The following is a 25,674-nucleotide window of genomic DNA, read 5'->3' as shown; positions in this document are numbered from 1 at the left end:
CGGGCTGACCTAGGTCAGTGTCCACAGTCTCACATTACCGTGCTCTAACGCAAATGCCTGTTTCTTTATACCAGAGAACAATATGGTATGATGTGAGGACAGGCCTTGCTCAAGAGCCAAGTAGACAGTTTGTTGTGACTGTGAGATGAACACCAAACTGGTAGACGGAACTCCGATTTGGAGACGCGCTTGCTGAGAGATAATGTATTCACTGTGATTTCAGCATGTCTTGTTTCTCCTTTAGATTGCATGGCTATGTTCTGTTATCTCAGGATTGATCCCTGCCGACTTGTGCTGTTGTCTTCCATTTCTATTGAACTAATCTCTCCTATTTGACTGAGTTGAAATTGGCAATTTATTTACATGCTCCTTTATTCATGTGCTCTTCCATCAACACTACAAATTATATGACAGCTGCCTATGCAGGATGAGTCATCAGAGTTGAATATTTGACATTGCCTTTATAAATAAAGCTCTGAAAATGTAAAATCAGCAGCTAACCTAATCATCAAAGATGCTGCATGGATCTTTATCTATTCATACTCTGCGTTTTAAAAGTCATCGCATTCCTCGAAGAGCGATGATGTAAAAACAGCCAGCCTCCCAAGTCTTCATGCCTTGTCGCTTGAAAGACACGGTCAAGCTGCATGACATCCCATCTTGTACTTTGTGAACCTCTGTCTCTTCCCATCCAGTCGGCTTCAATAACACGCGCCCTCAACACCACAGATGGGACCTTAGATAGACACCACGAAACACTAATTAATTTTGTCTATCCACACCAAGGAGAGAACTGTAAAGGACAGTATGTCAATTCCCAAGCCGTGCTGTCTTATTCTTAACAGAGGAAAAGGATAAAAATATCTTATTAAGAATTTTGCAAACACAAACGTTTTTATTCTCTCCTCTTATATGGACGTAAACAGCCCACATAAATTATATAAACACCATTTAAAATGCGTATGTTTCTAAATTCTATATGATGAGGATTAAGAATATCTGTTAACATCGATTTTGGTCTGGCAGAGACCTTCGCATTGAAAGCCCTCTAAGGAAAGCCTTTATGGCTAAATTTTAAATCGCATCTTTGAAAAGGACAGACATGATGCTGAAATATAGTCTTGTTTAACTTAATCTTACGGATGATATAAGAGTTGGAACTCGGTATAAGCGCTGAGATCAAACACAGATAAGCAATTTTAAGAAGTGGAGATGCGATCCTACTACGCTGCAGCGAGAACTTGGGTTCCTCCGCCTGGAAACACCGGCCTTCAGCGCTGCACCTGCAGGGAGGCGAACACATGCCCTGCTGGGATCTTAACAGGCTGCTCCGGGCACACCTGGACCCCGCTGCCATCCAGCTCCGCAAGGCTCTGGCTGTGTGCGTGCGGCAGCTAACTGGATCATCCGTCATGGGGATAAGACTGACACGCAGAGCCTTGACGGAGCGGTCACGGTTGGTGAGGCCAAATCCAGGCAGAGAAGAGGAAGAAGGCCGGGGAAGCAAACAAAGCTTCGAGACTTGGAAATAAATCTTCCATTCGTTCACTCTAATTTAATGGGATTACCCAGTTTTTAAACAACCTTTTTAAGGGTACGCTGATATTTGCCCATCGGTGTTACTTAAAAAAATTCCCCAATTCAGTAAGTTCAGCTCCAGCAGTTCTGGGGTGGGTGGGTCAGTGACTGAATGCTTTCGTTAATGACATTAGTTACATGCCTTTATAATCCCCTTGCAGTCAGCGAGGTCAGTGATTCTGTGCTCCTTTTGCATTCAGTACTACTGGCTTTTCCAAAGGAGCCAAGCACACTGCAACACCAGCAAGTGCAGAAAAGTGTGGGTACATCGCTGATTCAGCACCATGTGGGCCATCATGTGACCCACCAGCCAGAGTGTCTCCAGTAGAGACCGAGACGTGAGCAAAAAGGAAGCAGCGCTGTGTCACTTCACTTCTCCATCAGCCCCGATAAGTCAGGGTGACGAGGCCACACTGATCAGCAACCAGGTCTGGTTGAGTGAGGGGCCACGTGACGGCGAGCCCCAGACACAGTCCGGTTATAATCCACCTAAGGGCCCAAAGCAAGGAGAGCAGCGAAGAGCAGCGGTAAGTTTCTGCGACGGCACCTTCTGCTCACAGTCATATTTTTATTAAAGGTTAACAGGTAACCGCAAAAAACTAATTTGTGTAATAATCCATTTAAGTGGCCCCGGTTGCAGACCAGGATGCGATCAGAATGGCCATGTTCGTGGGGGACGGCGCTCGTGCTCTTCAGCTGCCCCCCACCACCCGGCCATCCCCAGCCAGCTCTTCCCTCTCCTCCTTCTCACTGTGCCCTGCAATTAGAAGCCAGCCGTGTGAGGTGGGAAACGTTTAATCCCCTATTAGAGATGTGGAAGGACACCAGGGAACGGAAGCGGAGTGACACCAGCTCGGGGTCAATCGGAGGGCCGCGGTCAAACAGACAGTCGGAGGACCGTAAGCACACAAATCAGCCGAGGGCACCCGCTCGACCCGCTGTGCCCGCCAGAGCCGAGGAGCGCGATCGGACTTCATTAGCGAGTCTGTGGCGGAGCAGATGGGCCTCACCCTTCAAGCCCGGGTGCCCAGCGCCAGGCATGGAGCCTCCAGCATGAATCCAACAGCTCTTCGGAAATAGAACCCGGCTTCATTCACGGCAGCGCGGCGTCACGCGTCAGCGACGCCTTCATGTCTCCCTCTCCGTTCCAGTTTACTGATGTCATCTTTCATAAACAAAACTGCTTTTACCACTTCGGCCCTACGTAAAGCCATCATACCGCACTGATGTGGAGAATAAAGAAGCCCCCAGAACTGTAACCTTACCACAGGCTTTGGGTAGATGTCATATACTGGGCCAGGATTTAACAACATTCCATAAATTCCCAAGCATTATAATCAATATTTATAGCCTTAACATATTTATCTTTCTAAAGCCCTATCACTGCAGATATTTACTGAGGCTGAAACTGAGGTTAAGCACTTTTCTGAAGGGTACTGTGACAGCTTCTGTCCCAGGATTTAAATCTGCAAATTTAAATCCTGGTCCCAAATCCAGTGTGTTACTCCAACAACTGGTCACATTTGTTTAGTGAACCGGTGTGAAGCCACATGTTCAGGCACACGAATAACCTGGAATTATTGTTAATTCAAAAGCAATTGTTTCAGCGCCCGTGATAAGACCGAATAAGCGCCAAATGGAACTGATTGCAATGAACACACTGTATTTTCAGTGAGATGTACGTCGCCTTGGAGAAAAGCATCTGCTGAATGAATAAATGTAAACGAATGTGTTAAAGTTCACTATGTGCCAGCGAAAGGTCAATTTGAAAAGATGAATCACTTGCAAAGGGAAACAATACTATTATTATTGTAGCTACTGTTTAGATGGAGGAAAACAAGAGCCCCGCTGTCGCGCCTCTGTTGGCTTTCTCCTCGCGCGAGTAGTGTGACGTCTGTGTAATAGCTAATTGGATCTCTACGAATCCTTTGTTGCCGCCCTTTTACCCACCGCTCGCACCGTCAGTCGTCCCGGGGGGGGGGGATTTTTAACACCGAGAAATCTCTCCCTTGCTTTTTCCTGCACAGACGAGCAAAAGAGACCGACTGGGGATTGCCATGGCCCACTTAGCTAACAGCCGTCTCGCTCCCGTCTCCACCGCCCCACCCCCCTTTCGCACTCCAGGGGCCACCTCCCTCTTCGTGTGTCAGAAGGCTCAATGCTGCAGTCCATTTCGAGCACTGAAAATGAGGGAAACGTCGAGTGGGCCTGGAAACAGACATACGTACCCCCCCTCTCCAGGGCAATGGCATCTCCTTCCCACACATACCAAGGCGCCGAATCCCCTCGGAGGGGATGCGAGGATTAGCTGATACGTTCTCCCCAAATGCTCCTTACCCATGTAATCGCTGTTCAATTTTAAACACGTGATTACGACATAATGAAGACACCCACAATGCAGTACGTAAACACCGTAAGCTGTGGCGCTCACTCAGTCCCACAATGCACCGGGAGCGGCAATTGCTTGCGGGGTCCGGTGCAAGACAGCCTCATTTGGCAGACAACATGGCGCATGATGGCTATATTTACACCTGTCATTTTTCTGCTATCAGGTACGTGTACTCATTCCACATTTCTGCGCCCCAGTCCCTTCCTGTCCGTCTTCCAAGCGATACTGCATTTGGAACCCGTCCATGTAATTGTACGCGGCACTCACTTCGCCTAAATTGCCTACCAACAGGTTAGTGCGAGACAGCACCTGAAAGAGATGTCATTAATAATCTCGCAGCATATTCAATAAGTTAAAGCGAGAACAATGAAGTGCGCCCACAACGGGCACAGCAGGATCCTCAGAGGGGAGGAGTGAGCGAGAGAAGCCTGGCGCGGGTCTACGCCTCCACCCGGATGCCATGTGCCGACGGAGCCCGCTGAAATGTACTGTGGCATCTCTCTCCCGGGGAGTCGCTCGGAGGTGTCAGTCAAACTACAGACGCATACAGCTGGACCTCCTCTGCCTCTTGCAGCCATGTCAAAAATTGAGTCGATATTTAGGATTAAAGAGCGACAGATGCAGAGCACTTCAGTGACGTGTCCCAGAGTCCCATACGGCCGAAAGAAAAGCGCACGGCCAAGCTCGTCGGACAGCGGTGGCATAAATGAACATGGGCCGTACCTGTCTCCCGGGAAATCTGGACGAAGGCCTCTACGCCACTCTCGCCGTAGTTGCCTTCCGATGCCAACGTGGAAACGTAGCTCCAGCCCATCGCCATGACGATGTCCAGCATGGCCTGTGCCTGGTAGGAGTCCGGTGGCACCACACGGGAGAAGAAGTCGTAGCGGGTGTTGTCGCTCAGTTCAGGAGCTGTGGAGGCGTAGCTGATCTGCGGTATCTGTGGAGATGGTGGGGGGGGGGAGGGTACAGTCACTTGACACGGAGGAGCTACAGCACACACAGGAAGGGGTACAAATTCGCTCGGCATTTCATTACAGAAGTGTTACTGCAGGCGGGAAAGAGTGGGTGACAGAACCTCTCAGTTTATAGGAGAGGAGCAGCATATGGACCTGGGCAGGAGAAGATGAACAGAGAAGTCAGTGTGCAGCCCACACAGAATGAGCTGCGGTGTCACTGTGACGGGCTACATCCGTGGGCAAAGGGAACAGACGTGGGACAGGGGTGCAGTTCCGCGCTGTACAAGGGCCAGCCTGACAAACAATTGGACAGAGGCACGTCCTCGATGGGAAGGGCAAACCAGCAAACGCTGCACAGATTCACTGATCTCAGATCGGGTGGGAGGCCGGGGTAATCAAGCAGCCTAATTGGCATTCTGCCTGAGGACGTGGACCGCCGGGGCTGCAAACGCCACTCCCCACCTGGAAGGCGAAGATTATGGTCCGCCTGGAGACGGGTGCAAATAAGCCCCCGTGTAAACCGGAGCGCTCCGGATGGCTGGCCACAGCACGACAATTTTGGGCATCTTTTTTAACGGAGGCCGGCGCCGATCCGCTGTAGTTGACTGAGACAGTGGTGCCGTAGTCTACTGTTAAAGGGCACAACATTACCAAGCGTAAATTGTGAAATCCTAATGTTTTTCTAGACTGAGCAGGCAGGCAGTACTGGTGTGCATCACTGCCAACAACAGAAGTTGCATTCTATTTGGCGTAAATGTATACAGTCTATTTTGAAATCTTTCCATTTTTAATATCCCTTATTTGAACTCTAGAATAGTTCATCCTCCCAAAAAGGTATTACCATATTGCTGCGGAAAATTTCATAAAGTTTACCAACCGAGAAGAATGAATAATACATGCAGGTACTGTCAGGTAGATAAACCAATGAAAAACATATGAAATGGATGAGGATAAATAATAATAGCGCAAATATTTCAACAATGGTATAAATTCAGACTATACAGTGTCCGGTGCAAAAAAAGACAATACAGTCACACAGAAGCATGGTGAAACCATCATCATCCTGATGGCAGCATGCAGTGTTACCAGCAATCAGCTCCAATTCAGTTCTAGACTCTGTCATGTTTTAAACCAACAGAATTACTGATGTCAGAATGAAATAATACTCCTTGGCAATATTATAAGATGGCTTTTCTCTCTTTCTTTCTATGGCCAGACATGGAGCTGATGAGCGTAATGAGACACAAATCCCAATCTGAGATGTTCGGCACTTCGAAGGGTGTCGCCCGAGCTTTGTCCCAAGTGGAATTTGAGCAGTTTTCTGAAAAACAAAAGCATCTCCCTGGATTCAAACTACTGAGGATCACATAGAAAGCTGAAGCAATGAACAATTCCAAATGCAATTACATGGAAAACGAAAGAGGCAAACACATTCAGTTTCATCTTCCTTAATGAATGTGCAGTTTTTAAAAATTTCTGCCGAGGTGAATTAAACAATCTTCCATTTGGCCTGCTGCGTGCCCCCTGTGCAGCAAAGAATGTCGCTCGTAATGCTGGATTGCAGAACTGGTAAACACGTTCTCCGCTGAAAGCATTGGCATTTATGCTGAAGTGAAACAATCCCGCTTTATTACTTTAACTTATTAGTAAGCTCCAATTTTGCAATGCGGTTTTATAATGTACCATTAAATATATGGGGAAAGATAAACAACACATATTTGCCAGCAGCAAACACAGGTGAAATAATTTTCATAACATTTTACAGGAAATGTAGAGTTATATTTGTAAGTGAAAAGCTTGTTATTAAGTGAAACTTTGGGAGGGAATTCTTACTTTGTCATTTTTTTTTTTTTTAAAATATGTTTTTATTTTTTTTTATCTGGAAACATTTGTGTTTCTTACACTTTTGAATCCGACTGGCTGAATTCCAGCCTCCGGTTGTACGGGTGACATGATAATAATTTAATTGTTTTATAATTTTCACGTAGTTATAACGCAACATTGAGGTGTTCGGTTGTTCGCCGAGCTTGACGTTTAGGTTGCAAACATTTCGTCACCAGTCATGGTGACATCATCAGTGCACAAGTTGTGTGATTTGTGTTGGATGCGTCCTCCTTTATATATGGTTTGATGGGTGGGATTGCCTGAAGCTTGGACGTCATTGGTTGGTTTCATGCAACCTTGAGCATGAGCAGTTCTTCTGATTTCTGATTGGTTGGTTGCTAGTTTCAAACCGGAACCGGTTCGATACCGGTTAGGTCCTAGCATTATATTGGCCCGTAGACGCGGTCCAGTTCAATATAAGCCAATATATGTAGCAATTTTGTAACTGAACTGTGTTAGAAATACACAATGTAGCAATTTCTTAACCTGGTAGTTAAACGTGCGAGTTTAAAACTCGAAGGTTGCTGTTCCGAAGTCTCCAGAGGAGCAAGATACTTAGTTCGAACTGTTCCGGTTATCTAGCAGGAGAAATATTTTAAACCGTAGACTTAATAATGGGTTAAATTGCAAGCATACGTATAACAATAATCTTACAGTTTACCTCCTCATTAAATGCACAATTTATTTTTACTATATCAATTCAGGGTAAGTATCTCGCTCAGGGGTAATACAGCAGGAGCAAAATTTGAACGAGGGACCTTCGGCTTGCAAGGCAAAAGCTCTAATCATTACGCTACCCGCCACTTCCAGCAAACACTACTAATAATGCTGAACAGACTGCGGTGTAGTTCCACCCTTTGGCGTGTTTTAGGGGTAAGCAAAGAGTGATACATCATGCACTAATTCCACATTGCTAGTGTGGACATCCAGATGTCCCCACTCCTGGGGAGCTGGGGGAGGAAGACACACAGATTGTAGAGAGGGCTTCGGATGGGTAGAGAAGCGAAAAGCTCCTCCGGGGTTTAAAATATGACTTCCAACACTTTGAAACACACCAGATGCTCCTGCACGGCACCTCCTAGAGTGACCACTGGGACTCATCAAGTATTTAGCCCATTGGTGAAGAGAGCCTCTCTCCGCTGACAATCCCACTGAAACCTGGAGAAGGCTTATTTATATCCCTCCATCTAAGGGATCTGAGGATGATTTATTCCACCTCTGCCAATTCAACCTCGGTGCATAAACCACCCACGCTCCCCACCCCACCTGAATCGGTGGCAAATGGAGCCGTCCTACACCGGGGTGCCACATTATAGTGATAGATGGTGCTCGAGTGACAGTAATTAACCCTGTGGTGGACCCACATTGTGAGCTGCTCCAACATGGAAGGGAGAGTATAGATCCTAATGAAAGGAACAAGCGAAAATGCATGCACAGACTGTCCTGTCCCCCCCCCCCCTCCAAATTTCCCTCCTTCTCATAACTCATAGACACACAAGAACAGAAAGGATTTCATTATGTGCAAATGTGCATGGTGGCTGTGTCTGGTCAGCACTGATGGTGGCAATGATTACCGCAGTGCAGGACGAGGAAATGATCGAGAGCAACTTTGCCGGTGTTCATTTTAAAACATCAAAATCAGGGCAAATGAGTCGGCCCCCATCCCTTCCTCTCTCTCTCTCATCTCTGAGTATTTTCAAAATGCCAAGTGAGCGGGACTGGTGACATCTGCTTGGTCACCCTGCCGGACCAGATGCTTGCTTATGTTTGGCACATTTTTCATTTCCCCTCCCACAGATGGGTCCCTCCCTCCCATCAACAGCACACTGCAGTAACCGCCCCCCAGGTAAGAAGATGCTCTGAGAAACCTGTCCTGAGAAAAACCATATGGGTATTCCGGGACCAAGAGAACATTGTTATGCATTAAAAGAGTTGCTAGATACGATTCCCAGTGCCAGACAAATCTCTGGCGTCATCCTTTCAGCAGTCAAGATTATGTTTATTACTATCGGTATTATCTTTATTACTACCACACACACAGAAACACATTTGCTGAAGCCAACTGTCCCAAGCGGGGGCGCAGCGAACCAGAGCCTAACCCGGCAATGCACGACATAAGGCTGGAGGAGGACAGGACACACCCAGGACGGGATGCCAGTCTGTCACAAGGCACCCAAAGTGGGACTCGAACCCCAAACTTGCCCAGAAAGCAGAACCTGGCCAAACCCGCTGCACCACCACGCCCCCCATTATTATTTCTATTCGTGTACAATTCTTACACCCACCATTTTTACAGTCGGTCCAAAGAGTAGACCAAAAATCATGTGCTTGATCATGCAAAGAAAAGCTTACATTTACATCACATAGGTTCTGGAGGAAGATGTTTTCTACTCCCAGAACTACTATAGACATTTCAAAATATTCACATCGTTTTGGAATTAATGACATTTGGATCACTGGACAGTGTCTACAAGCAGAGCATAAGAAGCAATAAGCTGAGAGTGATTTTTCTTTATGGCATTCCCTTGTCTCATGAATATTTACAAACACCAGGCTGTTTTTGAGGCAGCCATATGTGAACGGACATTCTGGGGGGGCCTTTTAAGCTCGGTGGTCCCCTGCTGCCGTCATGTTAGAGCGTGTCTTTCGCTGCAAGAACATTTTGGGTTTAAATCATCTATTCAGATGGGATCACAGCAGATGCCTTCTGTGCTGGGGTGGTGCCCTCACTGGATGCACCCCACCCTCACCCCACTGCCGGGTGTCCATCTCACTTGATAAGCAGGACGTCACATGCAGAGCAGTCATCATCCCCCGTGACGATGCCAGCGCCTACTGACAGTTGATGAGTTTGGTCTCTTTCCTTGTGGCATTCAAGATCTGCTGTTTGTTGCTGTGGAGACAAGTGAGCAAAGCCAAAGGCGGAACTCCACAGTCTATTAAAATGCAAACTTTCCACTTCTGATAAGCTCACGAATGTTAGATTGGGGTGGCACATCTGTGGATTTTTCTTTTCTCCACAGGTGTTCCGAAGATCCGAAAAAATTCTCTGTTTTTCCCAGCGCATGTAAAATCTTGCTGAGTTTCCAACCGCTGAATGCAAATCAGCCGTGAGACACCCGGTGGAAGAGTCGGCGGGTAATCCTTGCACAAGTTCCAGCCAGTTTAATCAACCCTAGATACCATCCACCTCGGCTCATTCCCACAGCAACTTATATCACCCCTGATTAACCTCGCACATTCACAGTGCCGGTAATGCGTACTCATCCAATCCGCAGTCTTTATGTAACGGTACCAAAAGGCACATACGGCCAACTGACTTCTTCCATACATCCATCAGGCAGCAGCTACTGAGGAAGGAACCCAGAGGAACAGGCAACCAGTAATCCCGCCAAAAGGTCCAGCCAATTTAATCAGTCCTGGACGACACCCAACACCGCTCTCCATCTCTGCAAGCTGGCAGCGGCGACCCTTGCGGTTACGGAGGCTGAGCCGAAACCTGAAGGCCGCAGGTTCAAGTCCCACAAGGAGCCCTAGCGCAGTACCACTGAGCAAGGCGTCTCACCTTAGATGCCCCAATAAGTATACACGTGTATAAGTGGGGGAAATTACGTTTATTTCCGAGAGATTTATCCACACAGCTACGACAAAAACAACTAATTGTTATCAATGTCACGGGGACAGTCGGAACGGGCCTGTTGTGACTGTCAATGAAAAAGGCTTAATAAGCGGATTAATAAAACCCAGCCGACACCTCCCACAGGCAAGACCATCTTTGATCTCGCTGCTCGGGCCTACCTTCACCGCAGACATTTGCCACAAACGTTCGCTTTGTTGTTCCCGGAACACGGCTGCGCGCGACGCTCAAAATTTATTCAGAACTACCCACTCAATTTTTCACGCGACGCAGCCGAAATTGATGTCGACAGTAGTTTCGGTTTCATAAAAAGCGAACGTCAAATTCAATCCAAATCAACGTCCCAGGAGGCTTTGGTGTTTGTTTGGCGGGGGTTGAACATGCGTTCTTCGTCAGTGGCGTGACTCCGCTTGTGTCTGCTCCAGCAAACGCTCAAGTGGACCCGGAGCTCTGAACACATCTCTCCCATATGTGAATTAGTGGAGCGGGAAAAATACATCTCTGACCATTAATAAAAGACATCTAAATAACAGATCGGTGTTTACAACAGATGACAGTTTGTAAACACCACACTGAGATGCAGTCGGAACAGCGATAACCGCAGCGACACAGCGCATAAAACATAAACGCTTATTTTTAACGGCATGCTGGAAATTTCTTCCGTACATTAGAGACTAATCTCCGAACAGGACTGCGAAGTTAAAATTCTACAATTATACGTTCAGTTTCTAATAATATGTGGATTCATGCCTAGGAAATTAGTGCGAGACGATGGATGACTGAAAACAATTTAAATCCAGCAGAAGCACGTTGCATAATAGCAAATTTGTGCAATCCCCTCCAGAGGATATGTAAGGAGTGCAGAATGTCACTGATAACCGTGGAGAGGTGGCAGCTTCTAATATCCACCCGTACAACTCCTGAGTCACTGCCTTTTTCAAGTAGAATTGAAGGCTTTTCTTATCTTGGGGGTAAAATTGAAAGGATCAAGTGTAGGCGTAGCGAAATACAATGCCACATTAGGCCAGCACTGCCCTGAGACAGGGGCTTAGCAGGACCCTCGCCGGATATTCAGTAACATTGAGCGAAGTGCAGTTCTTTCGGTCGAAAGACGTGCCTGAGTGCAGCTTCTCCCCGGGGCGCCGTGCTACGTCGACTTCCGATCGCCGCCTCGACAAAGTTCGGCGCTATTCCTGTTGCGCGCACATCGCTCGAAGGGCATTTTCACCTTAACCGCATTTATTTGGTGTTCGACAACGCTGAGCTACTGTACAAACCCACGTCCACCGGGACCATTTCTGACCGGGACCCAAATTCCCGATCGGGCTATTGCCGCTCTACCGTTCGCAGCACACAGCGAGACAGAACCCAACAGCGATCTAAAATGAATTCACCAAAGTGATGCAAAACCCCGGCAACGTGCTAATCTTTCTGCGGTGTTGCGGCAGAAATTCAAATGAGTGTTTTTTGGCTCTAACGATCACGCAGCTATGTGCACTATTTTTTCCCCGGGTAGAGCTATTGCCGGCTTTGTGCGCTGACTGCAAAGGGGACGACGGGGCATGAATGTCTCAGCAGGGCCTTGATGTCTGTTGCCGCTGCGAAAGCAATAAGAACCCGCGGATTCCAAGTGGAGGCTGTGACGCGTGCGAAGGGGGCTGGTCGGGGGACAGGTTGACCCACGGCCCCAAAAGGAGCCCCAAGTTTCCCGAGTCCTCCAGCACAGCTGCTGTGACTTTTTGAAGCACAAACACCCTCCCAGCGTGTTTGCCCTCCTCCTAGTGCGGCAGCGGAAAAATCTCAACGCTGTCCATCGAGCGAAAGTTCAACCCGACACAACAGCTAGAGACAGGAGCATCGCCGGAATCAATCGGATCCAGACTCGGCGTCCGAGACGGCGAGGTTGCTTCGGGTCGCCCTGTGAGCCGCGCCGATGATACGGCAGGCACATCTCCCGCACGCTGTCGGCCGATACCGCGATAGCGGCATTAGCGGCGCGTCCGGCATCGCGACACACAAACGGGCCACACGTGAGGACAGTTCCGTCGTCAAACGCCGATCACAAATCACACTTTTCCGAAGCAGAGCACGCTCGGGGTGCAATTTTCTGCCTGTACCGCTGGCCAAGTAGATTTTGCTAAATATGTTCCGCGGTGGGATGCTTCTCATTGAAAGGCAAGGCAGCAGGCTGGCACAGGTTGTATTTTAGACTATGTGAATGCCAGAAAGCTGAGCGCCCTCTGAATTAATGCACATCGGTGAAATAATGGGACTGGCAGGGAAAAAAACAACTGGATTTTTTTCAGCATTCAACAGCTGATTTACCGCGACGTGTTTTTGCCACGGGCGGTAATCCGCGCCTCGCTCGTTGCGGATCGGCTCCACGGTTCGTGACTCCGGGTTCCGCGTGGTGCCGACGACCATCCGGTAACACCTGCCTGGCACGATGCAAAGCAGCTGTTCCCACAACACCACCAGGAAGTTCGGAGATGGCCGTATGAGGCTTGTCAAGAGGCAAGAGCTGAACGTGGTCTGAGCGTTACCTGGCTGTTACCTGGGCGTTACCTGGGCATTCAGGCAGGTTAGGGCAATCCCCCTTCCCCATTTCCTAAGCACAGTTTTAGGGGATCACTCTTTTCCCACCTCTCCTCCAAGGTCCCCCAGTTTGACATCACCCATTACATCCTCTTCTCTCATTCCTCCTTTCTTCTTCTTATAATTAGTAGTAACACATTTCTTAGCTGATGTGTTTACCCCAAGTGACGTACAAGTTTTAAAAGTGTAGTTGGGATTTTTTCGGACTCCTCAATGGACCAGTGAGCCCGGGTTCCGGAGCCTCCGTTCAACCGTCTACTTTTCGGTTTGTAAGATGCAAATTCTTCCGGACGCCAGAGTCTTGCGCAAATCAAGGTGTGTCCTCATATGACTGGCAAAGGAGTGTGTCGATATCTCAGAGTGGTGCGTCCGTTGCAATGACAAGAGAGATAAACTTTAATGAAGAAACCGCATTCAGTGGCAAAATCCTCCCCGCACGTCTTATTAACGCCCTGATGCTTCGCCAAGTCGAAAACGTTCTCCTGATCAGAATCTCGGCACATTTTCAAAAGAAATTTTTTTTCCACCAGTTCAGTTTGTTCATTTTGTTTTGAAAACCGAGCAGAAACGTTATGTCTTTTCAGAACAATGTCTGACACGAAGCACCAGCGCAGACAGGAAATGAGTGCAGATGTGCAGCAGCTACTGATCTAACTAGGGCATGAGTACGGCACACTTTACTTTCCACAAAATCTGCCTTTTAGCTTTACTAAGTAAAGTAGCTTTACTTCACATATTATAGAAATATAGCTGTTCGGCAGACAGTCTCTGGGTGACAAGAGTCTAGTATCATACTGAAGACCAGTTAAAGACAGTCTTCACCCTGCCTTGACTGAGGATAAAAAAAAAAAGAGAATACAGAAGAGCTTGCGCTGGAAAGAAATTGATTTTTTTTAATATATCTATATAGATACTGTATATACAGTGTGTATACAGTATATATAAAAGCAAACTTAATTTCACCGTACACGTATTTAATAAAAGTTTAACTTTATTTCCCCTTTAAGCTTCTCTGAGAAGGGCTGCCCACCTTGCAGAGGACCACTGAAAAAATTTGTTCAGCTATTATATTGTACTATTTTATGCAATTATGAGAAACAGAAAATCATAACAGGCATCACTCAGCATCAGCAGTATGATCACACCACCATGTACATGACTTTGACAATATGTGGAAGTCCAGATAAAGTGAGTCAATTGATAAAATGCAGAAGTGTGTATCTTACTGTATTACATTGTCTTCTTCACCTGCTGTTGCTTTGGCACACCATGTGGTGTCTCTGCAGACACCAAGTCAACTGCTGTGCTATAGTGGTGGCACAGTGACACAGCGAGGAGCGCTGCTGTCTCACACCGCCTGGGTGGCGTGAGAGGACGTGGGTTCGATCCTCTCTCTGTCTGTGTAGAGTTTGCATGTTCCCCCTGTGTCTGTGTAGGTTTCCTCCAGGTGCTCTGGTTTCCTCTCACAGTCCAAAGACATGCTGTTCAGGTTCCCCCATAGTGTGTGAGTGACAGAGAGAGTGTGCGTGTTCCACTGATGTATGGATGAGTGACCCAGTGTAAGTAGTGTCTCTAACAGTGTAAGTCACCTGGGTGAAAAAGGTGTGTGGGCTGATAACACTACGTAGAGTTCATTGGAAGTCACTTTGGAGAAAATAAATAAATCTATAGCGTGCTAGCATTTCTGTTCCGGTACAGTATAACGATACTTACTGTTATTGCTAAATGTAAACATGTTCACAAAAGACAGCTGTTAAAATCCCAGTATATTGCAATGTAGTAATTGTTAATGCAATTTTAAAATGTACCTTCCTGATTTCTGATCTCCTTGGTGTCTCCATTCTCATCATTCCAGTTATCAGACAAGAGAGTAACTATCGACATTAGTAAGAGGAAACAGCAGTTTCACAGCAGATAAATGAAATAACTGGTAATAATGTAATTGTAATTTGACCTTTCAAAAGCGGTCCATGTGGTGTTTGTGATAATGGATGAACAACAGCCATCAGGAGCCAGAGACCTTCTTCCATGCTGCTGCAGCGCTGCTCACTGCTCCGGTACAGAATGCATTGACCCCCCCCAGTACACATCTCCATAGCGTTCAGCCAGAAATAGATGCGCAAAGTTCCAGCTCCTCGTTCTCCTGAGAGGCAGTGTAAGTGCAACAGCTGGGATCCTCCATCTCTGTGACCGCAGTCCACCCCTCCAGTGACTCCAGGTTCATTGGGTTCAGAGTTTGCTCGGAGCTGTCGCCCAACTACGTGGGTCTGACAGCGCTACTATATAATGCATGTAACATATTCACAGATATATACACACACACACACACACACACACACACACACACACACACACACACACAACCTGCTTCCTGATCTTCTGGCCTCTCCCATCCTGCCTGAACAATTGCTACAGTACATGTCTCTCCCCTCCTTGTGTCCCTCACTTGACTTCCTGCGACTGCACATATCAAGTTCAAGACTCATATTGCAGTCTACAAAATGATTCAAGAACCTGCTCCAATATCTAACTGATAAAAAAGTGTTTGATTTTTAATATACTATGAAATGCACTTTCGCCAACTTTGCGCTGTACCTCGCTTTGGAGAAAGTCGTCTGCCAAAAGCATAAATATAACTTTTTTATAACTAGGTTGGTAGGGACGATGGGTGCTATGAGTTAGAACCAGATGTTAAATGGATTGTGCCTGTAAAAGGTACCAAAGCACAAATAGGAAAAAACCGAAATACATTTTTGAACAAAATCAGCGCTGTCCCCTGCCTGTCTTAGATCCACCAGCACCTTATTCTCAATGAACAGCGACAGCCTTACGTTCTCACCAAATGCAGACAGAAGCTCGGCCCAACACTGATCACTCATTTCCACTGAAATTTGCAACATCTGAAAATCTCCAATATGACCATTTCCAAGATCATAAAATAAAAGTCATGAATATTTATGTAAACCTTCATAGCACTCCTTTTGATGTGAAACATGGTATATAAAACATTCAGCTAAAACTCAGTTTACAGAAATTGATGTAAGAGTCAGTAAATAGCAGTGTTGCACCAACAGTTACTTCCCTGGAGGTTCTGATGATCCATGAGTTAGTAATTCAAAGATATGATTAGAATACGCTGGGCTGTTTGGAACCACTTTGTACCTTAGTAACAGTTAGGATTTATTTTAGATGCAGGTAGGACAGCATATAGTACAATGATTAGAGCCACTGCTTTGGATTGGAAGGACCCAGGGCAAAATCCCAGCTTCTGCTGTAGTACCCTTCAGCAAGGTAGTTATAACCTCGGAAAAAAGCATCATGTAATTGAATAAATAACTATAGTCGGTGTTATTGGAGACACTAATGCAAGCAGGACACAAAGAACAGGCAAAATGGTTTCAGGGACCTCTTCATACGTTTCTGCGTAACATGGTTCTGAGCGGGGCAAACACACACATGCTAACTGGAAAAGAATAGCTCTCGCGCTTCATCTAAATAATTAAATTACACTGAAATGAAGTCTGAGAAAGAATAAAGAAGATTTATCAAGGAACAGGTGAGGATGTTATTATGCAGCCACTTCCTTATACGGTACCTGGAATAAAAACACAGTCAGGTGAGGACAACAGTGGTCTTCCACATATACATAGACAGTATATTTGATGTTTTATACGTCGTAACATCTTAACCCAGACAGGTGCATACCATGAATTATTGACTTGCTTTGCAGGCACAAAGGTCAAGAAAAACCCATGTCTTAGTCCATAAGGATCTATAGAGGAAATGAAGGTATAGTACCTGGCTGTAGCACGCGGAGCCTGAATTTGCCCTGCAGAACCTAGGCATTAAGGTTTCATCCTTCAGTCAGAAGTCTATCTTGTTAACTGCTACCTCATACTGCCTGGATATAATCCAGCAAAGAGTTTATAACATTGTGCCCTCCGAACTGGAGGCCCCATTTTATGGTATTGTGTGGTCGACATCTCAGGTGAAGGGATTTCGGCTATGGTCGATACCGGGAAGGCAGCGCACACCATCTAGACCTACAGTCGCTCATGTGATTGGTTGACTTCTTCTTGCTGTCTAGTCAGCTGCTGTGCTTCCTAAGTTCTTTCCTTCTTCCCTCGAACCACACGGCACACCTCATCGATAACTGCCCGTTGCAGCGGGTGGCAAAATAATGCTCCTGTCAGCTCCGCATTCTCAGGTTTTCGCCATGCCCGGCTGTCTAGGTATGGCCTCCCCCACAGTGATATTCAGCCCATCATTATGGAGGACAAGGTGTTGAGGGAGACCTGTGCTCTAAGGAAAGATGGAGGATGGTGGACTATCCACTGTGAAGAGAGGATGACAGAAGCAGAAGCATTTAAACCAGCGCACTGGAAGCAGCATCACACTGGACAGGTCTTCTTGGTCCATTCCAAAATGAGTCCTTATTGGTTGCCACTTCCCAATTACTAGAAATTTTGAGGACGCTGAGAAAAAAACAGCCATTCAGGAAATGCTTTTGAGTTTCCACTGAGGTGAATCTAGGGAGGATCTTTTCCATCCACATAAAAGTCCAAACACATCTAACAAACGCACACAAACACACAGGACACAAAGTCTGCAAAGCATATCTGGAGCAGTGGCAGATGTTCTACACCACATTACACAAGCAAAGAAACCAAAGAGTTTTGCTAAAGTCTGTGAATAACTGTATACAACATCATACCCTCAGGTGATGAACTCTTTCCTGTTTGGCTTTTTGTCTTTGATGTAATGTCATGCAGAAGGTATTTACACTGGTAAACAGTCTAGCAAACCGTGCCTTTTCCTTATCGGGGAAGAACGTTTTCTATCCTCGGCCATAAAATACACCTAAGTTGTTCTGGCAGGTGAAGCTAAAGTTAAGATACATAAATCCCTTCAGAGACAAGTTAATGTTCTCCTGGTTTTCGTCACGCATGAGCATCTTCCTGCTGGGCTGTTATACAAAGTGACTTGCTCGGTTATCGCTGCCCTCCACCTTTTATGCAGTGTATTTCCGCCGTCGCCATCTCCCTGCCGTAAACACTATTACTCCACATGCCACCAGCTCCACGCTGGGACACCTGCTACGTCTTACAGTGTCGCTGCAAGTCCATTCGCACCTCTCCTCCTTCTGGTCCCTGCTTCACAGCCCAAAATATTGGCGAGAGCCCCTCACCTCGACAGCACATTAGGTGCTGCAAATGGTGTTCCAGCCTGGTGATGATGTGATCTTTCAACTGTGATGTCTTGACTCTACAGTCCAAGTGTCTTTCTTTGCCGTAAGATCTGGGCTACACAGTTTCACTATAAATTAGGGATTTTTGGGAACTCTGACCATCTCTTTACATGTAAATGCATTGTTGATAGATGCTGCCATCATAGTATGACCCAGCTCATCCTTGGAGCAGCTTAGGAGTTCGAGCTCACAGCTGGACAGTTTTCTGGGTTCTAATCTGCCCATCTTTGCAAGGACTGACTGGAGCTCCTATACATTATTTCTGTTTCTATCTTCATGACCTAAACACTGCAAATTCATCCTACCTTGCTAATCACGTACATTAACATACATTAACATTTATTTATTTAGCAGACGCTTTTCTCCACAGTGACTTCCAATGAACTCTATGTAGTGTTATGAACCCACACACCTTATTCACCAAGGTGACTTACACTGCTAGATACACTACTTACACTGGGTCACTGATCCACATATCAGTGGAACACACTCTCTCCGTCACTCACATACTAATCTAACCTGTGATTAACTTGAAGTCACATGCTGGGTGTCACAATATGCTGCTGTTAACCACAGTTTGCCCAGCTTCCCTCTTCCACAGTAAATGATGACTGATGGGCATGCCCCCGGTGGAAAAGACAAGACAAAAACATTTGTCTGCTGCAAAGGACAGTAGGAAAACTGGCAAGAATCACACATCTAAGACACTTAGAGCAACAAGAAAATAAACCAGCAGAACAAAAGTTTTTCAGTGATTTTCTTTTGTTAACAGCTAGGGCTATAAATCTCTTCTGCAAAGTGACGGTGGGATGTTCACTACCCTACCGTTAGGGGACCGAGCCCTCCAACCAGCAGCAGATAAGGTGTCCTTTCAGGGCAGGGGGAGCACTGCTTAAGAAAGTGATGGTGGAACAAGAACAGGCCACCTGTCTGGGATCCAGATCTCCCTCATCATTAAAGAATAACCCCTTCATTTTATAGGCTCCTCCAATAAAGGCATCTTTGCTTTTTTAGAAGACACTTCCAGTCCCTGTAAGCTATGCAGGTTAACAGAATTTCTTCAGTACAGACTTATTTGCGTAAAACAGCTTGGCAGAAAAATCCCCTCCAGCTGTAATGCATGTGTATAGAATGAGAAAAGGAAAATGGAGACAACGTAAGCAGAAGGAAGGGGTGGATGCAGATGACACTACTGAAGCAGAGACACGTAAATACGTTTTGGTGAGGCTCAACTGTCAAAGAGTCCTCCTTTCTCAGAAGAGCTGTGCCGGTCAGCGTTTCGGCATTGAGGGCATCCATTATACCGTGGCCCACAGAGAGCAAGAGATTTACAAGGGGAGGGAAAAAACGGCTTTTAATAGAAGTGTTCATTTTGATGGCCTTGAGTCAGGCTAAGCGGTCCTTCTTGTATTTGCCCTCCGCAGGCCCCCATGGAGTCCTGGCCTGTAATCGACAGGTCGGCAGTGACAACGCCGAAATTAGAATGAAGGGCTGGAGCTCTCCTGCGGCGCACGCAACAGGACCTAATGGCGCCCCTCCTTCCTCCCTCCTTCAGTGTCTTAAATGGAGGCTAAATTTACACCCAAGCCCTTATTCCACGCTAATGCTTTACACGCCTCCCTAAACTCTGGCTTCTCCCACACAGCAGCTTCTGGGGAAATACGATCTCTGCCTGCTCTCTATCACTTTGTAATTATCAGAGCGGTGGTGGCCCATCACTACCCAGGGATCTGTGGCCGACGTGACCAGTCGGAATGTCACAGCCGCAACTGCCACCACAGCCGCACTGCAGAGGTAGGGCCCGTTGGCCTGTGTCCACACAGAGAATGAGGTCCGATTGATGACTTGAGTTTTCCTGGTAAATACAAGTAAAACTCACAATACTGAAAGTCCACTTCAGCATTTAGCACTTTTGAAGAGAGGATCAAGGATTACATGTCTTCTCAACAAATAAGGTAAAAAGGGTCACGTATGGTAGCTAGTAAGAGAACTGAATTAGAAGGTGGTGTAAATGATGGAACCTGGAGCGATCATATTTGCCCCAGCATTGCGCATTTTAAACTGAGCCCTAAAATGTCAGGCAGGCTGATGCGCTGCACAAGGTACAAGGTGCAATGCATCTTCCCAGACCTCGGGCATCTAATGACACAAATAGACGCTCAAATCATAAAATGACAGGGAGTTTGCGTCTTCCATGACTGACGATGACAGGGGAGGGCGAGACTGAGCACACAGGGTCAGCAAGGCATTACCACCCCGATGTTTTATAGTGGATTTGGAGAAGACAGATATGCTCAGCTCTCTGAAAGTCACTGCTTCCACTGCATCACTGAAAACATGAATTCCCTTATTCCAAGACAAGGCATCCTGGAATGCCATTTTGGTTTTTACATTATTCAGCGTAGAGCTTATTTCCACATCTAGCACCTGTAATTAATGTCCTTCCTCCAATGGTGAAAGAAGGGACTCCCCCTCCACAGTGGTCCAAATTACACATGTCCCATTTCCATGGAAGCCAAATTTGCTACTTGTACAAATAATGCAGATTAGTTTCCTCATCAGGAGGGAATATTTAGGCAAATCAGGGGCCCCTGATTAGAAAATCGCAATGCATTATTTTCTTTTGGTTCCTTTTTTTTACAGCTCGGCTTAACAGATATCTCTGGCATTTGGGTGACATTTATAAACATTCCCCGTGGGGTGGAGGAATCCAGTCACAGCGACGCCGCAATTACGGAGAATTTCAACAGCCTTTTATTCATCAGCACAGAACCGACCGAGTTACGCAGAGAGAAGTGTTGAGGGTTTCGGATTGCTTCCATTCTCACAGGCTGCAGATTAATTAACAAGCCCTGAGACCAGGGCTGGGATCTTTAAATCCTTCATGAGCAGCCCTGGCATGGCCCCAGAACCATCATAATACAAATTAGGCTGAAAGGATGGAATTAGGATGGATTTTTTTCAACTGCTCATCAGAAATTATCATTTTTCAGAACATTCCATCTTTTTACACATATTATTAATTAGTTGTCTGTCTGAAGGGAAAACAAGTTGCCAACACTGCAATTTAATAGATCCCTAATTGATCATTTTTGGGCAAGAAAAGCTGTCTCCTTCAAATTACCTGGTCTGTAGTGGAGAGATTAACCCCCAAATGCCTATGTCAAGAACTGCAAAAAGAAAGAGAACAGAAGGTGTGGGGAGGAGAAGTGAGAAAGAAAACAGTAATAATGTGTGCGGAGGTGTCTTTGTAGCAATTCTGGAAAACAGCATTGGCCATTTCAGTCAATAGATGGAGACTGATAACTGTGCAAGAAAAAACTATACGTATTTATATATTCTTGAATTAACATCTTCAGATCCTAATGCGAAAAAGTTCCACCACTTTCTCAAACTTTTAGGAGATTCAAGGCCACGGGCTATTGTTAACGTACATGTTCTTCAGAGAAACAATAAATGGGCTGAATATATGGGCCAATAAAAGATATTTAGATGAACAACAAGGGCAGTACGTATGTTGCAGCTGCTTATGAAAAGAAACATAACTGGAGAACTATCAAAATGACCTGCTGTCCCCCTCTTAAACCACACGGCATAAACCTTCACAGCACAGTGCACAAGACATTAGGTTCATCATAAAACACAACCTTGAGTTTTGCTCTTGATCAAAAGAAGTCTTCAGTCTCCTTTAAATTCCACGCAACATCCATCAGTCATTCCTTAAAAACTCCAGCTTTTCAATATCAATTAGAATGCCTGCCCTAGCAATCGAGCCAAAGGACTAATTACTCTAATTAGGAGGCTCTGCCCTGATGCCCTGAGGTCAGAACAGTGCAACTCCAGCTTGTCCTGATGCAACAGGGCCATACTAACAGTGACAGCTCATTCAGAACAAGGAGGAGTTGGGTGATCTTCAGGTCCTTCACAGCAGCACATATCATCTGTATTGTCACCCGTAGATGTGGAGGTTGAGTGAGTCAAAAGTCATCAGTGCTGGAGAGCTGTCATTCAAGAGTGCCGTCAAAACCCTCAAACCTTTCCCTGGACAATTCAAAAATAAAGCGTAGCTACGCTACGTTGGACGTTGACCATCGGATATTGTGATACCACAAATCTCCAAAATAGGAAAAAGGATCAAATCAACATAAAAGAGGCTTCAACAGGTAGACACTGTAACAGGCAGGGTGTAGTGAGCTCAAGCATTTCTCCAAGAGAAGCCCAAAGGGCTGAAAGATAGAAAAATGGAACAAGACAGAAACTTCAATTTCCAATCATTTCATGGCAGCCAGTCGCCAAGATAGACCCTCCTTTCAAAAGTCTAACTTGTGCCAAACTACTTTTACTCCTGGTTACCAAGCAACATCTCAGTCCTTAAATCAGGCATACTGCAGTTATTCTGACAGTTGAGATGTAAACTATACATTTATGAAAAACATTTTATTCAAATTATATAGGAACAAAGCATGGGCACTATGAAATCTGAAAATGGAAACCCAAAATTTCTACTCAGGGACAAAGAAAATGTGTCATAACTGATTAGTACAGTGAAATGGGCATTTTTTTTTATAGCCAGAAGAAAAATAGTAAAACAACTTTTGGAGTTTTGCTGGAAAAATCAACCAAACTTCTAGCATATTTTTCATTCAATGGCTGTAGGTGTAAATGTTTCACAATATATTACTGTCATCCAAATTTTTCTATGAGGGTATACCAAAAATCTTTTCCTGCAACTGAAACAATAATTGTTGCCAAACCCAAAGGCCGTGAGTCACTGCATTTCTTTTCTTTGTTTGTTTATTTCTTTACTGGGTGAACTGCATTCAGATCTGAGAAGAAATTAATTAATGTGTGATGCTATAGAGCATGACGCTGGAAACATAATGTCATGAGCTCTTATTTTCAAAGGACAGGGAACCTCGAATGTTCTGGTTTCTGGAAGGACACGCTTTCTCATGGAAATCTAGTGATATAATATCTCCTTGGATTTTCTGGGGTGAAAGCTACATCGTCACACCATTGCAGGTATCACTAACTACCTCTCTAACTTCCTTTATTCTTTCACAGTTATCAGCAATTTCTTATTGCAGTGATAAATCTACAACATGCTAAAACATTTCTCAATGAAAATGTTTTGTGTTAAAATGTTTTCAGTTCTGAGAAGCTTTGTATATATGTGTGTGTGTGTATTTGTCTTCTTTTTTCTCCCCCAGATATTATGCTCACACTAAATTCCTGTATCATTACTCTCCCACTGGCAGTTACATAATTGACTGGACAGGAGTAGTTAAGGATTCACAGCTATAATCCTAAAATCATCCATCTATCCATTGTCAACAACCGCTTGTCCCAACCGGGGTCGCAGTGGTCCAGAGCCTTACCCGGCAACACAGGGTGCAAGGCCAAAGGGGGAGGGGACACACCCTGGATGGGACGCCAGTCCATTGCAAGGCACCCCAAGCAGGGTGCGAACCACAGACCTGCCAGATAGTGGGTACCGGCTGAACCCACCACTCCACGCCCCCATCCTAAAATCATAACATTTATAAAAAAAAATGCAGCCACAAAGAACATTAACTTTGTGTCGTTTCCAGTAGTGTCGATAGCCGCACTATATTTCTGGCTGATTAAAGGCTGTACGGCCATCTGTGAATGCACAGATGCAGGATTTCCCAAAGACACCTATTTAGGGAGGTACTGTGGGCCCCTGGATGTTGCGATGCCTACACTCGTGAGGCATATCAGGGTTTTATTGCCGTAACACACATAACTCGTATAAGATATTCAAAGGATCGAAAGTGAACGCTGGTTTGTGTCCACACAAACATACAAACAGGAAAAGACTGGCTTCTTTGCCTCGACAAACAGGAAGAGTGTTGTGTAATCTCTGGGGTACCTTCACTGCTCCGTTTCATTTCCTGTGTAGAGAGAGGCACCAAGGCTTCTGGAATATTATATGTTTTCAATGTGTCCTTTGTGCTTGTTCCGTTGTCTCCCGTGTTTGTATTTTTCTCTTATTATGGACAAATGTACGCTATAAATCTGACCGGCAACAGCCAACCAGCAGCTTTTTTTTTTAAGAACATAATGTTCAGGCGTAGGTGCTGACGGCCAGTGTGTGTTCTCTTTGAAGATCTTCTTATCTCAAGAAGACAGGTGATCATGGCTGGACCGTGCTTACCTCACTTGCACGGTGGGGACTCAGCAGCTGGACAGAGTCCTTTCCCAGCACCCATAGCCTCTATAATAGATACCTTTAGAATATGCAGCATTTATTCATTTTGCTGACATCTTTCTCCAAAGCAGCTTGGACCGCAGTATCCATGTATGCAGCCGGGCAATTTATACCAGAGGAATTCTAGGGAAGCACCTTGTCGGAGAATACTGCGGTAAAGGCTGGGATTCAAACATGGATCTTTCAAGTAGAAAAGAACAGCTCTAACCATCACATTACCTACAGCGGACATAGCGGACAGTGTCTTGTGTTCATCCATTCTCAATACTTTCTCTAGGTGGTCTCTGTCAAACAGGGAACACAGAGATAGACTCGCATTGTCAAAACATCTCTTGATACAGCTGAAAGTTATACGTCTGTTAACTTGTTTCGCCGGCATTTTTGTCCACATAAAATGAATCTGAAACTAGTTAGCAGACTTTATATGGAGTCTCAACAAGTACATTTGTGTTAAAAGAGCACTCAACTTTTACCGTACAGAAATATTCAGATCATGTCTTGAATGTCTCCGATTCTGTTGTACTTGCTTGTTGTATAACTGGATTTTATGGATCAGTACCACTGCTCCATCTGTACAACCTGTCAGAGGGCCCATTCTCTTGATGGTGCCATGGCTGAGAAGACAGATTCCATAGGGCACTGAAAGGATCTTGCACCTTGTAACGCAGAATTAGGTTGTCAGCCCTCAAGAAGAGCTCGTGTTTATTGTCAGAGCCCATTGCGAAGCGGGCATTGATTGGCCACTTAGATGAAACCGAGGCCTGAAATCACTGCATGCAGCCAATGGGCTCACGGCATCAGCCATCGCCCAGCCGACTGAATCATCACATCAGAGCCACATCGGTAATAACTGCCTGTATAACAGAAAATCATTTTACCGCAGAACCCTAGAAACTTTCTGAGCAAGAAATCACTTGTTTGTCCATGTGGAACGATGCCTTTAACGCCTTCCCTTTGTTCTAGAATAACACGGCTTTTTTTTTTTGTTTTTTTTTTTTTTAAACTCCCCTTCAACGATTTTACAAAACACAAAAGAGAGTTTCTGAGATTCTGCACACTGCAGGAATTGGTGGTTTCCATTAGCCACACAAGCACTCAGACACACACTGCTTCTAAAGGGAGCAAATTCCCAAGAAAAAGGTCAAAGCAGTG

The 25,674-nt window shown here is 45.6% G+C and overlaps 1 protein-coding gene across 2 annotated transcripts in view; it reads right to left on the bottom strand.

The window, feature by feature from the left end:
- grm8a (glutamate receptor, metabotropic 8a) overlaps positions 1-25,674 on the bottom strand; it is a 116,961-nt gene that overhangs the window by 72,408 nt on the left and 18,879 nt on the right. For both annotated transcript variants that reach the window (XM_018726062.2, XM_018726063.2), the window contains exon 2: positions 4,691-4,907. In XM_018726062.2, the coding sequence (XP_018581578.2) occupies positions 4,691-4,907 (217 nt within the window). The remainder of the gene's footprint in view (positions 1-4,690; positions 4,908-25,674) is intronic.

This window comes from Scleropages formosus, chromosome 21, assembly GCF_900964775.1.
Source record: "Scleropages formosus chromosome 21, fSclFor1.1, whole genome shotgun sequence".
Taxonomy (NCBI): domain Eukaryota; kingdom Metazoa; phylum Chordata; class Actinopteri; order Osteoglossiformes; family Osteoglossidae; genus Scleropages; species Scleropages formosus.
Note: the sequence above shows the minus strand (reverse complement) of the source record. Positions and strands in the feature narration are given on the sequence as shown.